Source organism: Odontesthes bonariensis, chromosome 12 (genome assembly GCF_027942865.1).
Source record: "Odontesthes bonariensis isolate fOdoBon6 chromosome 12, fOdoBon6.hap1, whole genome shotgun sequence".
NCBI lineage: Eukaryota > Metazoa > Chordata > Actinopteri > Atheriniformes > Atherinopsidae > Odontesthes > Odontesthes bonariensis.
This window is the reverse complement of record NC_134517.1, coordinates 13,301,062-13,322,200: the sequence shown is the minus strand read 5'-3', so window position 1 is coordinate 13,322,200 and position 21,139 is coordinate 13,301,062. Positions and strand designations below refer to the sequence as shown.

At 39.0% G+C, this 21,139-nt stretch overlaps 2 protein-coding genes across 12 annotated transcripts in view; one reads left to right on the top strand and one right to left on the bottom strand.

The window, feature by feature from the left end:
* Nucleotides 1–8,989, bottom strand: part of lrrfip1a (leucine rich repeat (in FLII) interacting protein 1a) — a 46,621-nt gene extending 37,632 nt beyond the window's left edge. For 9 of the 11 annotated variants that reach the window (XM_075479123.1, XM_075479127.1, XM_075479125.1 and 6 more), the window contains exon 1: nt 8,340–8,989. In XM_075479123.1, the coding sequence (XP_075335238.1) occupies nt 8,340–8,429 (90 nt within the window). In that variant the 5' untranslated portion in view covers nt 8,430–8,989. The remainder of the gene's footprint in view (nt 1–8,339) is intronic. The other 2 variants (XM_075479134.1, XM_075479135.1) reach the window with 1 other exon arrangement.
* A 2,344-nt stretch (nt 8,990–11,333) lies between these two features.
* On the top strand, nt 11,334–14,975 carry LOC142396109 (ras-related protein Rab-17-like). Its single transcript, XM_075478643.1, has 5 exons — nt 11,334–11,765; nt 13,817–13,968; nt 14,075–14,200; nt 14,319–14,412; nt 14,722–14,975. The coding sequence occupies exons 1-5, from the start codon at nt 11,585–11,587 to the stop codon at nt 14,850–14,852; spliced, it is 684 nt and encodes a 227-aa protein (XP_075334758.1). The 5' UTR covers nt 11,334–11,584; the 3' UTR covers nt 14,853–14,975.
* Nucleotides 14,976–21,139: the final 6,164 nt, after the last annotated feature.

Genomic DNA, 21,139 nt, shown 5'->3' with positions numbered 1-21,139 from the left:
ACCCCCAATGTTCCCTAAACTTTGGAAGAAACTCAGGCATTCTGAATAAACAGGAAGGAGTTTGTGATAACAATCTGCATGGGCTGTGCCTGAGGTGATGTCATAAGGAGGAAACCAACACACTCAAAGACTCAACTTCCTTTTAAGGAAACATGAGTCAGGGAAGCCTAGAAGAACCAAAGCCAGTAGTGTGTGCATGTACTCGTATCATGGAATACACAAGTAACTGTTTGGACCCTTAATGTGTGTAGAAGCTATTCATGGCACAATAAGTGTGGGAAAAACAAGTCAATATGATTGAGCCAAACTTCTGATGGCTGCAATGCAAAACATGCTTTATGATTTGTTTCAAGGTTTGTTTCAAAGCACATTTAAGCAACTAAATGACATTGTGAATTTATTCTGGACACGTCAAGAATAGCAAAAGTGTTGTTTTGCCTGTTGGCTACCATTGTGTAAATGTGTGATGCTTGCCCTCAGTATTAAAGATTAACTTTAATGTTTGTGCAGAACAGACTGTGGCATTCTGGCTTGCTCCCCTGAGAACTTCAAGCATGATGAGGGAATTGTTTCGTGGCCTTCCTCTTATTTGCTGTCCAGGCTCAGACTAATCTGCACTAAATACTCAATTCTCTCAACGCCTCACTGAGCTTCTTACAACCATGTACCACCAACCAGGCAAGTTAATCCCCACTTAGGATCATTTCCACTAACTTGTGCAGACAAAACAGACCATCACCAACGACCATCACATGTCTGATACCTTGGGTTAAATGTGGCAAAAATCCGATAGTTCAACTGATTTTGAGAAAACACTAAAGCAGTCATTCTTCTTTTTTTTTTATACCAAATCATCAACTACTATGTTACAAAACATACATCTGTCCAATTTTTGTTCTCATTAAAGCAAATTTTGAAAAAAAGTTTGACAATGCCATATCAGTAAAGGGTCAATGCGGCCTGATGGCATTAACTGCTCAACAGGTTTTAGCATAGATACTGCCCGAGAAAGCACCAGAGAAGCATTTAAAAATGCCTTCCCTTTCAATTGTCACCCTGCACGTATGTGTGTTTCTGTAACCTGACTTATTGTAAACAATTCAGAATGCCAAGCTAACAAGGGGCTCTCAAAATATGCTGACACTGATTCTTGGTTTTGATATTTTAGTCCTAGAGCATCATCTCTCAACCCGTGGAGGCCATACACTTGAGATTTGACCAGGAAGATTAAGGTCCTGAACATAGTCATCCATACAAGTAGGCAAAGTTGATCTCACATGCTGTCGTGTTCCTTTGTGCACAAGAAGAAATTGGTCTTTTCATTCATATCAATAACTTTCTGTCCTTTTTCAGTGAATGATTCAATACACATTACACCTACAGTTGTATCTCTCCTTTCCCAATGCAATGAATGTAACAGTACATCATCCTATGTGATAACAGCTTTTGGGATTACATCTGGGGTTAGTGTTTGCATTAGCTGGTCAAGACGATTTTTGTAGTTGTCCGTCTAAGATTCCTTCCTAATCATTAAAAATGCTAAAAATGTCTGAGCCCCAAATGAATGACAAAATTGGCTTCTTTGCACATGCTCCTTTGGCACCATCGCCTTTCCTTTAGCATTGGATAAATTGATTGATATATATATATATATATATATATATATATATATATATATATATATATACACACACACACATCATAGCCACATTGATGGCTGAAATCCAATAATAGCAAAAACAATTTATGGGAATCACACAACAGCCCATTAATTTTGAATTACTAAGTATAAAACTGTTAATCTTAATTATGCACTTTGTTAATTCACCTTTATTCTCCTCCACTCATGTCAAAGAACCTGTAAAACTAGATATAACACTTGCTTAACCACAAGATGTAAAAAACGTGGTTTTAGTGCCTGCAACATTTCATTACTCACTGTATCCAGTTCTACATTCTAAATATTCATACATTTATAAAATGGGCTTGTTATGAGCTCTGATACCCATCTGTCACGTTCACTGACCTGCACTAACATCCATCCATCCATTTTCTATACCCCCTTAAAACCGATTCATGGTGGGGCTGGAGCCTATCCCAGCGGTCATTGGGCAGAGGCAGGGCACATCCTGGACGAGTCACCAGTCCATCACAGGGCCACACAGAGACAAACAACCCTGAACAATCACACTCACTTCTTTGGTCAATTTAACCACCAATGGTCACCAATTAACCTAGCATGCATGTTTTTGGGTGTGTGGGAGGAAGTCGGAGTCCCCCTTTTTACGTATTAAGTATATTTCATGACTCCTGAGACAAATACATTGAGATGTTAGAAGGCGTTCAGATACTTAATCTAAGCTCAGTGGGAAGCTATGACAGCTGGAGGACTATGAGCTAACAAAGCATTAGAGACGGATCAGGATCTTTGAAATTAAAAATATGGATCATTTAAAGTACAGTTCATGTGGCATGCATGTGGGTTCGTGATCCACATTCATGAAGTGGATTATTAAAGCAATAGCCTATAAGGATATTGTGAGTGGTAAACTGTCTGGAAGGCTCAGTCTTTGTCTTGACCCTAAGTGACAAGGCTGATCGTACTAAACGACTAATCAATATTTATAAAAATGTGTTTAGTTTAACTGAACAACTGTACTAAGCCATCTCATCAACAGACTCATCTATATTCACCACCAACATATAACTGGGTGTGATCTTTGAGTTACATTCACACTAAAGGCTTAAACAAAGGCAGATACTCTATTTCCCTTAGACATCACTACGTTATGCTAGGAAAAAGTTTTTAAATATCTCTCTTTATTTTGTGTGTTGATCTTGCTTGTGCAAGCTGTACCGGCACCCACAGAAGTCTCTCATCACGCAACACCGTTACTGTGGCTGAAAATGAATAAATAAATAAATAAATAAATAAATAAGCAGCCCATTGACCGGTGTATGACTTAAGTAAAAAAATAAATCCATATACAACAACAACACACAGCTCATGGAATCTCTGTATCAGTGCAATTTCATTGGTCAGCCTAATTTTCACTGTTGTCCTTTCAAACTGTATAATATTAGTAATTTATTCACTTCAATTACCCAGATATAGTACAAATGCCCAGCTTAATTTTTAAATAAGGGAAAATAGAACAATCATAGGCTGTAGGTCTCAGGTATATATATATATATTCACATTTATAAAAAAAAAAAAAAAAAGGAAATAAATTATAAAGCAGAAACTACTATTTAACAACCTACTAAATAGCAAACACAAATGTAAGGTTCCGCTGATGAACTGACAGACAGCTATATCCAAAGTAAATCAAATCAAATTAGACACACTGAGATCCTGAACTTCTAAATACAGCATGTGGGTATTTGACTAATCCTTTTTACCCAGTTTGTCCTCTTGTCCCCAGAGCCTTATAATCAACTAGCTATAATACCACAGTACCAAACCCGGATGATTGGTCCGAAAACATGAACAGATATTTCATTTAAAGGGTTAAGCCTAAGGCAACATGATGTATCACAGTTTTCAGGACTAGAATGTGTCTCAGGTCTAAATGTTTAAAACTAAAGAATTTGTTGGCTACCAGCAGTCGGTCTTTCACATCTTGAAATGTAGATGTTCCAAGCTCTTTCTATGTTCAGAAATGCCTTTTGATGATGATTCTTTATATCTGTTTGATATTGGTAACAAGATTAGAGGTCTACAGATCCAACTGTACTTAAGAAAATTTAGCAAATATAGTGCTTATCATATTCATCAGCTTAGTTAAGTGGAACAATATTTGCTAATTAGTACTTGATACGAAATGCAGTCAAATGTTGACACTAGAGCAAAAAATGCAGGGATCTCAAACTCCTAATGGAAAAAATAAAGTCAACAGATTCCACTGCTATTCATTATGGGGAAAAAAATAAATAAATTCTTGATAAAGTTTGCATTTGAAAATAGTGTAATATATGAATCCTATATCCCAATAAATGCTGAATGTGTTTAGTTTGCTACGTGGACTGCTAGTCTGCCTTTGATAGCTGTTACATTAGATTTTAAGAGCCCCTGCATGCAAAATTCCAGACAGGTGCTTTTAGCTTTCCCCACTTGACCTCCTCTCAGCACTGTGTGGGTGTGTGTTGACTCTGTTTAACAGACACGTCCTTGATTCTGTTTGCTTTGCAACAGGGCAGAACACGTCTTTCCATATCAAGAATATTGACTTAACCAAACTACAAAAAACACAAGTGATACTATGACATCAATAAGGCCAATTCCCCCCCCCCAAAATTCTCTCATTTATATTATTTTCAGTTTCTTTTGTCAGACGTCTAAATGCAGCAGAAAATCAGCACATTAGGGGCTTCATGGTGAGGGTGGTGGTAAGCACCTTCGCCTCACAGCAAGAGAGTGACTGGTTTGAATCCCAGCTGAGGCCTTTCAGTGAGGAGTTTGCATGAGTGGGTTCCCTCCGGGTACTCCGGCTTTCTCCCACCGGCCAAAAAACATGCCCACTGCCCAATGCATTTTAGGTTAATTGGCGACTCTAAATTGACCCTTGGAGTGAGTGTGAGCATGGATGGTTGTTTGTCTCAATGTGGCGCTGTGATAAACTGGAGACCAGTCCAGGGTGGGGAACGATTAATTTTTAATCTAATTAATCACATGATTTCCCTGATAATCACGATTAATCGCATTTGTACGCAAAATCCAAAAATTCTTTCAAAAGTAGTGTATAGCCTTTAGCATTTAGTTTAATTTTAAATGTGCTGCCATATAAATGTAAGTGCCATAACATTTGTTGTGCAAACACACTTTTAACATCAGCATTTTTATGTAGTTTTTATGTAGAAGCCTCGCTACAGCTGGCCCCGGTTCAACGGCCCTGTGCTGCGTGTCGTTCCCCCTCTCTCTAACCCCTGATTCCTGTCTCTCTGAACTTTCCTATCCATTAAAAAGGCACAAAACCCCTTCAATTAAAAAAAAAATAAATAAATTTTTTTTCAATTTAAACATTTAAAATTTTTAAAAAAAATTTAAAATGCGCTAATGCGTGATAAAATAATTATCGGCGTTAAATAATCGGTGCGTTAACGCGATAATAACGAGTTAACTCGCCCAGCCCTACTGCACTTTCCACTCTTCCTAAATGTGACATTTAAAATTAAAAAATAAATAAATTATTGTACATGTAAAAGATCATTTTAATAATATTAATTCTTTAAAAAAAAAAAAAAAAAAAAAAAAAAATCTGTATCTGACCTCCCTTTACTACTATTTGTCACTACAACAGGTGAGTAGCATGATGTCATACTCAAACTCTTGGACTGCTTGACTGTAGCTCATTTCACTCGTGTTCTACTTCCTGCTCTGGTGCTTTTCTTTCACATTTTGTGATGGCAATCGGATTAGGTCAAACCTAGGAGCATATATTTGTCACTTTCACCCCAGCACAAGTCTGAACTGAACAGCTGCATCAATGTACAGCCAAACAGCAGTGGTGTGCTAAATTGGCTTCCGATTACCTATTCAGATCCAGTTATTAAATGAATAAAAAACAGTGCTGTCAGCACTTTCCTCTTCCATAGTTTCTGTCTAATCAGCTACAGAACCAAATTGTTTCTTTCAAAGCATTTGAGGTAAATGAATGAACGAGCTGCAGCCTCTAGTCTGTCAGCTTAAATATCAATGTTCTTAACTGCCCCCCCCCCCCACTTATTTGTTGAACACCAAACCCTTGAAGGACTTACAGAGGTTTGTGTGGTGGTTCAGCTTCTTATCTGACAAACTGCAGTAATGGTGGACACAGTGTCATCGAGTTAAGTAAAAAAAAATAATAAATAAATAATAATTTTCTCAAGTTGACAACAATCAAATTTTAACTAATCAGATGACAATATATTTTTGACTTACAGTTTAGTAAGCTTAAAATTGTAGAAAACAGATATTTTCCGCTGCTACAGTAAATATAGAGATATAATACATTTTACACAACCACTGCACGCTTCACACGCTGAAGTGAATTGTAAAGGCTATGTAACCCGATGCTGTGGCAAAAATCAAGACTCTCATGACAACTTTTTTAATCATAACTCAATTGATGTACTTTCTCAGTCTCTGACAATCTCATGCGAATAGCAAATATTCCATTTTTATTTGCTCAGTCAATTAATACATGCTTTTATTCAACGTGACTTACAAGTGAGGAACAACATTCAATCTGTAGCACTGTGAGAAACCATTGCCTACTCATTAAACGCTTAAACTGTTTACATTCATTTAAATTCTACTTGGAATCTCAGTAATATTAGCACATTAGAGTATTGAATGTCAACTACGGTGTGAGATCCTCAAGCTGAAGTACAAGTGAATATTTACAGTGGAACACAAATTGTTTGACAGATGTAGGGAAAAAGAATAACTACAATTCTGGTATTCATTTCTGACATTCTTTCCTGCTGTGTGGTCGCCTCCCATTTGTTTAGCAATTAGTCAACTGATGGAGAGGATAAACGCACAGCAACATCATAATGACAGAATGACTTTAAATATGAGCCCGCGCTCATATAACAGTGCCAAAACAGTTTCATGCACAAACTTGATGTTCCATGCTGGTGGGATGGCCAGCTGGTGAGCCACATCCATTCTCCTCCACGCCCATCCCCCACCAACGGACCCTATCTAAAACAGGGTGCAGCAACAGCTGATCTTTTAGGAGCGTCTATTTTTAAAACCCTTTGCAGAATGGGCCAACTCATCAGGGCTAACATACCAGCTTCTTAGTGCTCCGCCGCTTAAAGACACAGACTTTCTCTTTACGGATTTACTGTTGGAGCTCTGGCTTCCCACATCTTGAGACAGATGAGGATGTGTCAGTCGAAAACAATCTCCTGTTTGAATGCGGTTTATCTGCAGCTTTAGTGCACAAGTTTGGTCAAACTCACCACAAACCACAGCCAGGTACCATTCCTGTCACTGCAGATAATCAGAAATGATTACCAGCTAAAGGAATGTGCAGCATCAGATACCCTACAGCATTGTAAATAGTCCCTAGCTAAGCAGTGAGGAACTTTGAGGAAGAATTTGGTATTAAACCGCACTCATAAACAGCTAAATAAGAATGACTGCGCAGCATGAGTATGGCACTGACAAATGATGTGCAAATTTGCTGAAACATCCGGGTTTTTAATCACAGATTAAACTTCCTCATTGCTGATGAAAGCACCAAAAGCTTACCACAATTAGTGCAACGGCTGAGCTCAGGTTTCAATGCTCATTATCTGGCTCCAGGAAAAAAACTCTACTTCAGCTGTTAAACCGGAGGGAAGACGATAGCTCAGACTACATACATCAAAGCAGAAGTGCAATGTGCTTCTATTGATAATCAATTTCTTATCTACACATCTGTGGCACTATTGTAGACAGAAAGTGTGCCGTGTATCACACTTCAATATGGTGATTTCAGTGCTGATGACACAGAAGGCAGTCCAACTATAAAACATCAATTTACCCTAACCACCGTAATATCAGTAATTGGAAACTTTTGAGAAGTTTGCCACATTGTTTGGTGGACTGGCCTGATGAGGGCTGGATCGGCCAAATGGGCCTGTCCTCCAAACAGGATGTACACCAGCTGGGACATCATGTCCAACAGATAGACAGCTAAATATGTTCCTAAATGTTTTATCTTGTCATTTATAAGAGAGATAGATTGGCATGGTGAAGTTCCTCTAGCCTTAACTTGTGAAACAAACACACCTCAATCATACTAAACTCAAAAACCCCTAAAACACAAGACTGTGTTCATGTGCAATATTAATCATGTGTGATATTTTATCAATAGTCCATATCCATCATTTTGTTCTACATTCTTGTATAATGACAATAAAGTATCGTGTCCATCTTACCTGCAACTACATTCTGTAACAGATTTTTAAAGATCAGTGTTTAAAATGTCAGCGTGTTACTTTTCACAGGCTCAGTGTCATGAAGTAGCCAAATGTTTGGTTTTAATTACACTAAAAAGTTAAGAGTGTAATTTGTTACAATGGCAGCCTACTGGCTATTATCGCGGTCTGCTTTCTACAAGATGCTAACTGGTAGATATAAAGTTAGTTTGGACAAAATAAACAGGTATTTACTTAATATCACCGAACACCTTACAGCAAGAATCTCTGTTTATGGAAGTTTCGGGGCTCTTAACGTGACAGAGCTGTGAGATGCGGTCTTTTTTGTAAAGACAAAAACAAACAAACAAAAAAAGACTGATTCAATCTTTTCAAACTTCCCAGGTAGGGGTTTCATTTCGCATTTGGAACCCCTACCAACTCACCTCTCTCGCTATGAGATTTAGGGCATCGTCCTCTGCCGTCGACCTCTCCTTCTTGGTCGATCTCTTTCGCCCTGTTCCCTGAGTCCCCATGTTCTCTCTCAGAAACCCCCTTTTCCGCTCGATGTGCTGATTAATTCACACTTGTTGGTCCAGCAGCGCGTTCAATAATCCAAACAGAGCGGCAGCTGGAGCTGTAGCTTACGGTGTAGTGGCTCTCATATGTCGTTAAAATGTCAAGTTAAACGCGACGAGACGACACGAGCCTCGGTCGGTTGTGTTCGCAGCGTGGGTCATTGTCATACATCCGTTTTTTACACTTCTTCCTGTGTTTCTGTAATGACGCTCGAGCCGGCGACGAAATGTAACTTCAAACTGTGAAGGCGTCGGGCTTCTCGTGCGTTTTCAAAAGCAGCTTCCGTAACTTTATACCGCGCTCTTAAACTACGTCTCTGACTTTGTGAAAATAAAACAAAATACTGACTTTTAAAGAAAGAGGCGTTATTTACAGCAAGACTACAATTAAAACTTCCTCTTTTTTTCCCCTACAACAGGGCTCACATGCTCTGACAGCAGAGTGACTCGGACCCCAGGAATTGAATGCAGAAGCCAGGCTCGAACCTGTCACACTCACAAACAGGCGGACTTCAAAGCTTGTGCTCAAATGAGTGGCCTTCAGGGGATATCGGATATATTTATACTACATTAATGGAAGTCATAGCTACGGAAGAGTATTAGGGCCAGGCATAAGAAAAAATAATAATATTTTGCCTGTCGAGATTAAAGTCGACATGTCGAGAATAAAGTTGAATTTTCGCGAAAAAAGTCAACTCCTCTGGTCCATCATCTAATTACTTTATTTTTGACATGTCGACTTTAATCTCGACATGTGGACTTTATTCTCGACATGTGGACTTTATTCTCGACATGTCGACTTTATTCTCGACAGGCAAAATATAAATATTTTTTCTTATGCCTGGCCCTAATACTCTTCCGTACATAGCCTACGGTTATTTTCAATGGACAATTCACAATGAGCAAAACTGATTCGTCATAAAAAACATGTTCTGGCGAATAAAGCGAGAGCTTGCGTGTGTGTTTGAATATAATATATATCATCAGAAAGAGGCTCAAGGAACTTTTTTGCTATTAAGAGCTAAGATTGGCTTAGTTTTAATTAAAGAATAATAGGCTTCATATCTTATTATTCATACAAAATATCCCAAAATGACGGTCTTTTGCACGACACTTTTCAATTCAAATCATATCAAATTTATTTATATAGCACATTTCATGTACAAACAATTCAAAGTGCTTTACATAAAATAAAAGCATTGCATCAGGGAATGGAAGAAGCATTAAAATACAGAAAAGAATATAAAGAGAATCAAATAAAATCATTTAAATGAATTCAAAAACAAGCAACAGTCCAGATAAGTTAAAAGATAGCGTGCAGATTTCATGCATAGACACATGAGAAAAGAAATGTTTTTAACCTGGATTTAAAAATGTTTCCATTTGGTGAAAGTTTAATCTCCACTGGCAGTTTGTTGAAGTAAAAACAAAACAAACCATGTGCGTGTGTTTGTGTTTGTTAGAGTCTTTGTTTGTACTGTACGAGTACGTTGTGGACCTTCACGAGTCTTAGATTTCCGCGTAGCCTGTGAACTCACCATCAACCACTGCAGGAGGACTCCATACACGCTCAGGGGTTCTGTTTCAGTCAGAAACCACAGCTACAGCATGGGCAGTGGCACTCTCTCACACTCCCTATGCTATTTTTAATGATGACCAGTGAGCTCTAAAAACAGGCTAGAGTTTCTTAAAGAGGTATACCTCGATTGACTTTATACTGCTTGTCAAAAACCAATTCCCTCAAACTTTATGACAAAGGCCAGTCTGATGAGGCACGTGAACAATTGCCATGCCTTTCTTTCTGAAGAAAGTGAGACGATGCATTCTTAGAATTCATGAGCATCATGTGCAATGGGAGCGGTTGAGGACAAAGCACTTGTCAGTGACATGTCAAATGTAAGACACATCTTTCAGATTTATAACCATAACTAAAGAAAATCTGTGGCTTTGAGCGACTCGTTGGAGGCATATTCAACTAAATTAACTAACAGCCAAATAGTTATAAATATATCTGTACAATTAGTATACAGCAGATCATAGCTGATCAAATAATATTGTGATAGTGTGACTGATGAGCTAAAGTCGTTTGTAAGAAGGCTGTAGAACTATCCTCTTCAAACAATGTCTGAAGATGTCAGGATGATGAGCCCAAATACACCCGAAAGCAATGCAAGAACTACATGAAAACAATAAGTGGTGACTGTCATGGACATTTAAAAAAAAAAAAAAGTCAACTGACCTCAACCCAACTAAACATTTATGGGATATTTTCATATTTATAAATATGAAAATACCCCATAAATGTTTAGTTGGGTTTAGTTTCGATTCTCGATGTAGCCATAGGTGCTTTGAAACATCGTCAGGTTGTGCTGAAATGATATGGATTATTTGGTTTTACAAAACCATGCCATATCCAAGGAATGATCAACAGATAGAAACCTAAAAGAGGTGAAGTTGATGTGCTAAAATACATTACAAACATAACATATACAATGCTGCCCTCCTGTGTTGAAACAACATCATGTAAGAGGATGTAAAAAAAAAAAACAGCTGCAGTTTGCACAGAACCTGTCATATACTGTGTGTTCACAACAAGGGAGCGCTCACCACTTCTCCGTCTGTATTTTTTGATTAGTAAGTGCTTCATATGCATCATAATCAGAGAGGTAACGCCAAACTTTAAAAAAAAAAAAGAATTCCCCATAACCTTTTCTGGATTTATTTGCATACACAAAAACACTCCCCAAGAAACAAGTCCACTCATTTTACCCCAGAGTCATCCTGGGGTATGTTACATGTGCCCTGTTACATGTGATGTGCTAACTTATATTTGGCTGATTAGTTCATGGCTCAGTTGCACGTGTGTGTGAGGAAGTGAGATTCTTTTTTTCCCCATAGCTCTACAAGTTCAGACTGGACTTTGCTTTTACTTTTATTTTCAAGACAAGGCTGGGACAGCCACAGACTCTAACACCAAAGGAAAGTTTTTCTTAGCTGTAGCTTCTTTAATGAACGAGGACTGTGGGATCAGGACTTAAGAGATCCTCTGGCACTTTTTGTAATTAGACCTCTTTGTTTTTTCTGCTTATTGTGGAGTTAACAAAAGGTTTTTCATGGGGGAAAGTCTCGTAAGGGTTCCAGGAGGAGCTCAGCACCGTAGTGACTCTTTGAGCAGACCAGTGCAGACCCTCAGGGTTAAGATGGTTCTTCTGGGAAGCTCTGGTGTGGGAAAATCCAGTCTGGCTTTGAGATTTAGCAAGGATCAGTTCAAGAGTACATCGCCTACCGTAGGCTGTGAGTTAATGACACACTGAGCTGTTGATTGCAGTAATTATATGTCACATGGAACATTTAACAATGCTGAACATATCTTATCACTTAAAGATTTATCTGGGTGAATTACCAATTAACATACATTGTACATTTTATGAAGAACACCAAAAATATTGATTCAGTTTTGTCGTTATGCTAAATATAGCTCTGATCCAGACACAGTGATTTTAGCTTAGCATGCAGACAGGAATGAGGAAATAACACTTAGCAGATGTTTTCCAAAGATGTAAAAAAAATTGACTTTCCTCCACTTTTTTCATTTTACAAAGCAAATTAATGATGTCTTTCCAAAATGTATGCAGTTTTTAAAATTCTGAATTTGCCAAACAACATTCAGCAGGTTTTAGTGCACTCACTGTGCAGTAAACGAGCACAAGTGCAAACTGGCCTGCCTGTTGTCCTGACCCCTCACTCATTCAGGCAATTTGGCCCAGGATTAAACCTATGACAAAAGAGGCCCTGAGCTGTTAAACGGTGGAAATTGTATGTCAGGCAGTTTTGGGAAGACATTTCACTTTCAAAAGTAGATATTACATCCAGAAACGATCATGTTCCTTGTGTTCCAGTATTCATTATTCGATGCTTACCCTTGTCTCCCCCTGTGCGATTACCTTCCCAGCCCTTATTTATTTAAACTGTGCTTCCTTATCCTTCATCCTCTGTGTATATTGTCTCCTTTTCATTAATCTGTTGCCATTTCGTCCTATCTGATTTCCAGTGAGGGTTCCAGCGATTTTCTCTGTACTACCCAGCCTCATGATTTGGATTTGTTTCCCTGTGATTTTGTTCTTATTTATTACGGACCAGTGAAGATATTTATGTCAAAATACAGTTGTGCATTTGAGTTTATTGTAAATTTGGTTTCAGTCCGATACTGGAGTGGTTGATCTTGTCACTTCCAAATAGCTTACATAGTGTTAATTTCTAATGCCTGTAACAACTTTAAAAAAAATAAAAATGTTGCTATCATCAAATTTAAAACTGGTATGCATTAACAAAACCAAATACAAAATATTAATCGATCAGTTTCATGATGTTCATGATAGTTAGACCGAGCAGGGAAATGTAACAGGACATTGTGTATAGGGATGGGATTCGAAAACCGGTTGTTGTTGAGAACCTGTTCCCAGTGTTTCAATTCCTTGGAATCGTTTGGCGATTTTGCAAACGATTCCCTTATCGATTCCAGTGGGCGCGAATAACGTCACCACGCAACGTTGCGTGGCAAGTCCAGTGCAGCCAGCAGTCAACAGTAAACATGGCGCCCAAGGGGTACAAACGTTCGAAAGTTTGATTACACTTCCCTAAAAAAGACGACAACAGGGCAACTTGCAAAGTGAATATTTCACCAAAGGGAGGAAATACTACCAACATGCAATAACTATGAATGAATGATTAACGTCGGTGAATCTGAACCCAGCAACTTTAGCAACGTTAGCATGTCCTTGGCTAACACTGCAGGTCACTAACTAACTAACAAACACTGTCTATCATGTTAGCGCCATTTGCCTCATTGTAAAACCTGCTATTAGTAACGGTTAAGGTTAAATGAATGCCTTCTCAGGCATTACATTTAGATGAAATCATGAGAGACAGAGCCTGACTGGCTCAGAGCCAGAGGCTGGTGGTACTACCCCCAGTTCACCTCTACCTCCAGCTTCTCCTTTCACCAGAGCAGGGAAGAGTTAAATTACCCAGGCCATGATAAACCAATGTGAATCTCACTGTTGTTGGGTTTGTAAGGTCATGACTCGTGTTACTTCTAAACTAAACAAAGTTGATGCTAATCAACCAGTTTGTTGTCCTTTTTCTCCAAATGAGAATCGATAAGGGAACCGATAAAGAACCGAATCGTTAAGCAGAATCGAAAATGGAATTGGAATCGTAAAAAATCTTATCAATTCCCATCCCTAATTGTGTATATGTTCTGATCTAAAGTTACATAAAAATGTTCCAGCCAGTAGTCCCTCTCTGGACCCAACAAATTCCTCCCCTCTGGTGTGCTTCCCCAGGTGCCTACCTGACCCGAATGGTGCATCTGAGTGACGTCACACTTCGCTTTGAGATATGGGACACGGCAGGGCAGGAAACGTACCACAGTGTCACTCCATTGTACTACAGGGGGGCCCACGCTGCACTTTTGGTCTACGATATAAGCAATAGGGTAATGCAACACACACCTGATGGTGGATATGACCTTACTTATGTTATTGTGGCTTGTGTAGTCTAAATGTCACTGCTGGCTTTTGTGAATGCTTGTGGCACAATAGGAAACATTCATCAGAGCTCAAGTGTGGCTCAAAGAGCTGAAGAAACACTACATTCCAGGATCTACAGTCATATGGTTAGTCGGCAACAAGGGAGATCTGGCTCAGGATCGGCAAGTGTCAGTGCAGGTAAGTTTATTAACAGAAAAAAAATTCTTCTATCCCTATGAATTTATACACAGACTCATAATTAGAGCAATGTTGAATGATTTACAAATGGCTTGGATCTTTTTATTTCCTACTTCAGGAAGGACAGAGTCTGGCCCATGACAGGGATTTGTTCTTCACAGAGACATCAGCCCTGACAGCAGACCAAGTCAGTGAGCTGCTGCTAGCTGTAGGTAAGTATAATAAAAACTGATCAGAGGTGTGTAGTGGCTGTGTTTTCCAGATTTATAACAGAGTAGACTGTCTGCTTGATATTCTGCTAGACTGAGGCAACTTGTTAGCCACTAGAGGACAGTAGTTACCAACATAAATGGCTATTGCGCTTAGTTTAAACACAGTTTAAAGTTTAAACACAAATATTGGCAGTTAGAAAGTTAAACGTGCCAATTTTTTTTCACAGTTTAAACTCCTGGCATCTGAAACTTCTGCATGTTTAATAGAGCTGTGAATGCGAGATATTTTGTAACTGTCCTCTGTTTCAGCCCACAGAGTGTATGAGTGCATTGGGGAACAGCAAGGAGGCCTTTCAGAGTGGCAGGAGACACAGCTTGTGGATCTGCAACATAAAGATTTGTTCAATCCTTTTGCATCCTGCTGCAAAGTTGGGCCCTAATCTGTGTTATTGCTAGTATTGTTGGATGTCTTTTTACATTTCTATGCTTGTCTTAGTTGTCTTTAAAGCTGAACTACAAAACTAATGGGAAGTTAATGCGTCAAAAATAAAATAATTCTAAAAACTCCAATTGAAGGTTTGTAGATTATGTATTTATTTATGTATTAATTTATTTATTTTTTTGCTGATTACAAAAACCAATACACATCAATGCATAATCTTCTGATATGTTTTAGATTAGTCAAGTAATGGATTCTCAGGTCGCTCTATCTCACTACTAAATTCAATTTGAAAGATAATAATTTTTCATTTTTGTTTTATTTTTCTTAGTTTAATCAGTTCAGCAGAACACTATCCATTCCCACTAATTTCTGATCTCAAACTGGTTCCACTAATTTTCCTTAAACACCCCAGTTTCATCCATTTTAGATGCTGAACCAATGCCAGCTATCTTCATTCTGTTTGTCTTACCTTGCTTCGATTTCCATTTGATCAAACTCAAGCGAACAGCTGACTTGAGTGTAGTTCCCCACAATCCTACTAAAAATACTCTTTCGATGAAATAACAATTGCAGCATTAAAAATTACAGAGCTTAAACTATGTTAAAATAAGGTAAATGTACTGTACTTATGCAATATTCTTTTGTATAGTTAACCACTCAAAGCACTTTTACCTTACAAGCCCCATTCACATTCACTCATACAGAATGGCTCAGTCTATACAGTGCACTTTATTCTTTATCACACACTTTCACACACAGATGGACACATCACAGGCAATATTTGTTTCTGTGTCTTGCCCAAGGACCCTTTTTTTTTTTAAAGTATTTTTTGGGGCTTTTTACTCCTTTATTGGATAGGACAGTGGGGAGAGACAGGAAGCAGGGGGCAGAGAGAGGGGGGACAACATGCAGCAAAGGGGCATCCGATGCGGGAACCGGGGCCAGCTGCAGCGAGGACTATAGCCTCTTGTACATGGGGCACCAGTTCAACCCACTACGCCATGGACCACCCCTCCTGGACACTTTTAACATGTAGTCCAGGGTAGCCGGGAATTGAATTGCTACCTTCTGATTTGCAGATGACTGCTCTTACTCCTGAACTACGGTTACCACTGACTGAATAGCTGCACAACGTAAAGCAATGTAGATATAATAATGTATGACATAGCATAGCACTGAACTGTCCCGATAAAGTTGCAGAAATGATGAGATGGTAAATTTTGACTTTGCCAGTTGTTTTATACGGGGGCAGTGTTTAACTTTTAAGACAAACCATGTAGCTTTTTTTTCTTCTGTAATTCTTATTACCATCCATGTATATATTAATGTCTCATCCTAATAATGCATTGCCTTATTTACACATTCACACACTGATGGACGCATCAGAGGCACACTAGGACTAGGGATGTGGTCTAGGGAAGGGAATTAAACCGCTGACCTTCTGTTAGGCAGACGACTGCCCGGTCTCCTAAGTAAAAGCCGCCCCAAAATATACTGTTAAACTGCTATGTTTTGTACAGTGGACCAAAAGGAGCTATTGCACATTTTGGAGTTAGACTGTGCTGATCAATTCTATGGGCTCCAACGCAGTCTGTAGCAAAGTCTTTTTTATTTCCAATTTTTTTCCAAAAAACAGTTTGTTTAATTTCTTTATATTCCTGGCTCTGATGCAGCATAAAAGAAGAAGAAGAAAATAAGTGAAAAAAAAGAAAATTGCACTCTTGACCATAGATATGCAACATCTGCAGTAAACTTTGCTACTTTGAAATTGGAGTCTGTTCCGTCCCATCTTGTAAATAGCGTTGCATTTCCAGGCCAGTCTGTTTTCCAGGTAAACTGCCAAGTATCTGTTGTGTGTCCTCCCACACATCCACCCTTTCTTCAGTGACCAAGACGGTGTTTATTCCCACTCCTTCTAAATCCACAATCTTGTCATTTGTCTTGTTGATGCTCAAGAACAGGCAACTGATCTCAACCCAGCAGTCTACCAAGTTCCTGTTCACTACCTCAAGCAAAATAAAATGGGAAGTTACATTATTGGGCTAATGTGTACCTTTCCTCACTAAAACATCTTGAAACACGAAGAAAATAGCTTGCATGTATCTGTTCTATATCCACATTTTAAGATTGGTTAAAATGTAAACATATGCGTATGTATTTAAATATGTTATATGTTTTAAGATACAATATGTTCCCATGTAAACTTTGGAATTGTTTATTTCATGTGTGTACAATCTATCTGCATATATACAACTTTTGGCTTGTTTCAGATAAATTGATTAATTTCACATTGATCATCAGTCTGAACACAATTCTGGACTAGTTCAGTTATGAACTCTAGTACATCCCAAACCTTGCTTCTGTCAGCGGTGCAAGATGTTCGTACACGATGATATATAAACTCATTATGAGCACTTTGTCTCACATACAATCTTCCCTTTTTTGCAAGATTAAACATTGTGTTTAATCTTGCATGTTAGATAGCTGCTGAAATCTGGAACATATCTTACTTGAATAATGATTTGTACTGCTCCGCTTTGGATTAAACTTTGTCTGACCTGACAACAACAATCATAAATAACTCAAACTTTTAAAATACTCCTCTGGCATCGGCTTTTTAAAGTTTTTTTGTGTGCAGCTGAACAGCTGGAGCCTCCATATAAAGCAACCTTTCTTCCCTGCAGTCACTTGCTCTTTGTACAATATTTCTAATTTTTTTTCTCCATACACACAGCTGTTTTGTCTGCTGGATGGCTTTAGTGGGGATTTTTTCGTCTTTGCGATATAAAACATGGCCAATCTCTTCCATGAGAAGTCCCCACCGGAAAAGAGGTTTAATTATGCTGACTGAAACCAAGCTTCTGTGGGGCTCCAGAGGGACTTCTGGTGCTTCCTTGGTTTGTGTGCCTCACAGAAACGAAACAAAATAGCTCATGCTTAATAAATTAAATGCAGTGAAAATTTAAATTTAATGATTTATTTTTTCTACAAGTTTGTAAATCTTACTCCCTGATTATGCTATTTTGTAGATGTTTTACAAAACCACTGAGTGGAGTCAACCACTGAGTGGAGTAAACCAAATATTTCTTCATTTCAAACTATAGAGCTGTAAAAATATTGTGTATGACTTACCTTAAAGACTGATGCAAAGTTCTTTGTTTGCAAGTGTTCTTTGTGTGCAGAAATTATTGAATGCTACTTTGAGGTAATGACATGTTTTTGTTGTCCAAAGTGATCGTGTAAATCACTATGTATTTGCCTAAAGAGTAAGTGCACCCATGCTGTGGGATACCGCCCATTGTTGCTACATGCTCAACTTGATACTGCAATTTAGCCTAACCAGTAGTGCTGAGGCTCCTTCCAGAAAGCAGGTTTAACAATTTCACTAAACTATGAGTTGAGGAATCTTAAGATAAAAAAAAAAAAAAATCACTGTTTTTAGTTGGAGAACAGCAGATCTTAAATAAAACAGTCCACTCTTTGTGTGCTCCTTCTCAGTTGAGCTAATTCAAAAGCACAATACAAATGGAGTTTGAAATCTCAAATTAACCAGTGCATATAGGCTTGAGATAGAGAGAAATGAGAGAGAAATTGCTGTCTGGCAATGAGAAATGATGCAATCACTGTTTATGGACGATTATTCAGATTTGCCCCCATAAAACAGATTGACTTTTTTCTCTGGAGCATTTCTGTCATTGGGAAAGAGGCAGTGCACACCATGAAAATGAAAAACAGAAATAAATAAATAAAAAAAACTTATCTTTTAATTTCAGCCATTAAGTTTAATGATTCATTAGTGTCTATTTTTTCAATCTAAAGTTATGCAGTTGGTGTGGATCTTTCTTTGCAGGAAAACACAAAGATTAAATTGCACCCTTCCATTATGATTTTATACATGTGGATGAATCTTGGTGGAGTTTACCTTGACAGATATCTTTAGAATTCCAATACTGATCTTTTTTTAACAAAAAACAAAACAAATCAATTGTATCAAGTTTAAAATAACTCATACCACTCATACAAGTGATTAAACTAATCTACTGAAAATACTGAACATGAAAACACTTTACATCCTCAGTTATATGATCCAAACACTGCTGTTGAATTTTGGTCTGTAATTCAAGAAACTTGTGCTAAAGGAAAAAAAATAAAATAAATGGACCAGACTCAGTGAATAATTCCCTATACTCCCTATATAGACCAGTGAGCAGTGCTGACCAACATATCATTGGGGAACCAACTTTCATCAGTGTTTCGTCTAGTTGGGCCTGGTTCGGGTAGGGGGTAATGAAAATATAGAGGGTGCCAGAGGTGGAGGCTAGGGATGGCCCGTTTCACACGGACGCTTCGGCGCTTGTTTCATCTTCGTGAAGCAGAGTGCTTCGGCACAATGTTCCGGGGCGTGTATCAGATGGCGCTGATCACGTGATTGATGACGTCCGAAGCGCCGAATGCATTGTTTGGTTGAACCAAGGTTCAGAGGTCTCTCATCGTTTGAACACTTTTGCGCGCTATTCTCGATAAAAGGAGAATGAATCCCAAACGACGTTCCCCAACCAGTTCTGTTGCCCTGTCAGAATTGAATTGAATTCATTGCTCTTTTCCATGGCTTCTGGCAAGAAACGTTCTGTGGATTGGGATCACTTCACCTTGGTTTCTACTAATAAGGTGATACTATTGTACAATATACTATTGTGTGATGTAAGATGTTTGCTTGTTTTTGTTTTTCAACTGTAAATATAAGCTTTATTATTATTATGGGTATGCATGCTAATATAGTTCTCTTCTTAAAATAAGGGGGCAGCACATTTAAGAATCTAACTTATGTAGGACAAAACATTAATTTTGGACTTGTTTATTTAGCGCATATCACAAACAAAGCGCTCACGGCCATTATTACACAGCTGTGTCCCGTGTACCAAACCCCTCTCTGTCTGTGTTCTGACAGAAAGGTGTGTTTATTACACAAAGTGTCTCTGAATTATTTAAAACAACTAAAGTGTACTATTATTCTTAGCTATTGACGATGTCTTTAACTAGACATCATGTGGATGGTGGGTGCAAATAGGTACTTAACTGATAGCTCAGTGATTAGCTCAGGGGTTTTTGCATCCGAAGGTTAAGCCTGATTCATACTCAGAAACCAGCTCGTCTGCGTGTGTGTCGCAGTTAACGCAGACATGCCCCCCCCCCCCCCCCCCCCCCCCCCCTACGCAGACACTCTGGTGCACCTCCTCAAAATTGTAACTCACCGCAGACAGTGCCGCAGACATCGCCGCAGGGAGGAGAGAAAGGAGGCCTCTGATTGGTCAACTCTACATCCGCTCTACACTATGCGTATTTCCGGTTTGCTAACCGGCTGACGCTAACCGTGCTAGCCATGACGATTCTTTCCCTCTCTGCCAGCTCCAGTAGTAGCAATATTTCTTCTATTTCTAGATCGATCAGCTGCATCTCAATCAAAGTGCGCATTCGTCCAGTAGCCATTGTTGTTGAATGACCTCCGTAACCGTAACACCCACAATCCTAGCTTGTTCGTGATTGTCCCTCTTGCGTTGTGGCGTGGGATTAACATAGCGCAGACAGCGCTTCAAGGCATAAAGCCTGGTTTATAGTCGGTAACGCAAGACGCAACGCAAGACGCAAGCCGCAACGCAAGCCCTTGCGCGGTTGCAAGCCCCCCCTTGCGTGCTTGCGTGTGTCACCTCAATTTTCTAAACTTCACGCAAGACGCAAGCGCAAGCCACTGGCTGTGGTCGAAACCGCCTACTACTCGATCGATCAGACAGTATGCAGAGCATTTACACACAGTGCACTTCACTCCTGCCCTAGCCGAAATCAGCCGGCCTGAAAAGCTGATTTCCCTTAAGCTATAGGCTAAACTCTGTAAATATATAACTTTAGCAACATTTGAAACATTTTCAGGCGAGAAAGTAGTCGTTTAGACCCCCAAGGTGTTGAAAATCTGACAAAATACCGGCTATTTACAAGAAGAAGAAGAAGAAGCATGAATCTATGGAAGAGAGACTTGCCAAAGAGCTCCTGGCGGTGAATTTCCTTTCATCATAGTAGGCTTGTCATTGAAAAAACCCGCTACTCCACCTACTGTCCTGGCGGTGAATCGCCACGCAGCACACGCAAACGCCGACAAAGCAAAATGAAGTATAAACGTCTCGAGCCATTAACATAGGCGCAAGACGTAAGCGCAAGGGCAGTTAAAAGAAGTATAACTCAGCCTTATGTCAAAAATAACTGCGTCTTGTCTGCGACAAGCTCACTGCGACA

Bases quoted from the DNA above. Each gene is read 5' to 3' on its own strand.
- LOC142396109 (XM_075478643.1), top strand. From the start codon at position 11,585: ATGGGGGAAAGTCTCGTAAGGGTTCCAGGAGGAGCTCAGCACCGTAGT. The intron at 11,766-13,816 runs GTGAGTTAATGA...GTGCTTCCCCAG, and splicing joins TACATCGCCTACCGTAGGCT to GTGCCTACCTGACCCGAATG. The intron at 14,201-14,318 runs GTAAGTTTATTA...TTCCTACTTCAG, and splicing joins ATCGGCAAGTGTCAGTGCAG to GAAGGACAGAGTCTGGCCCA.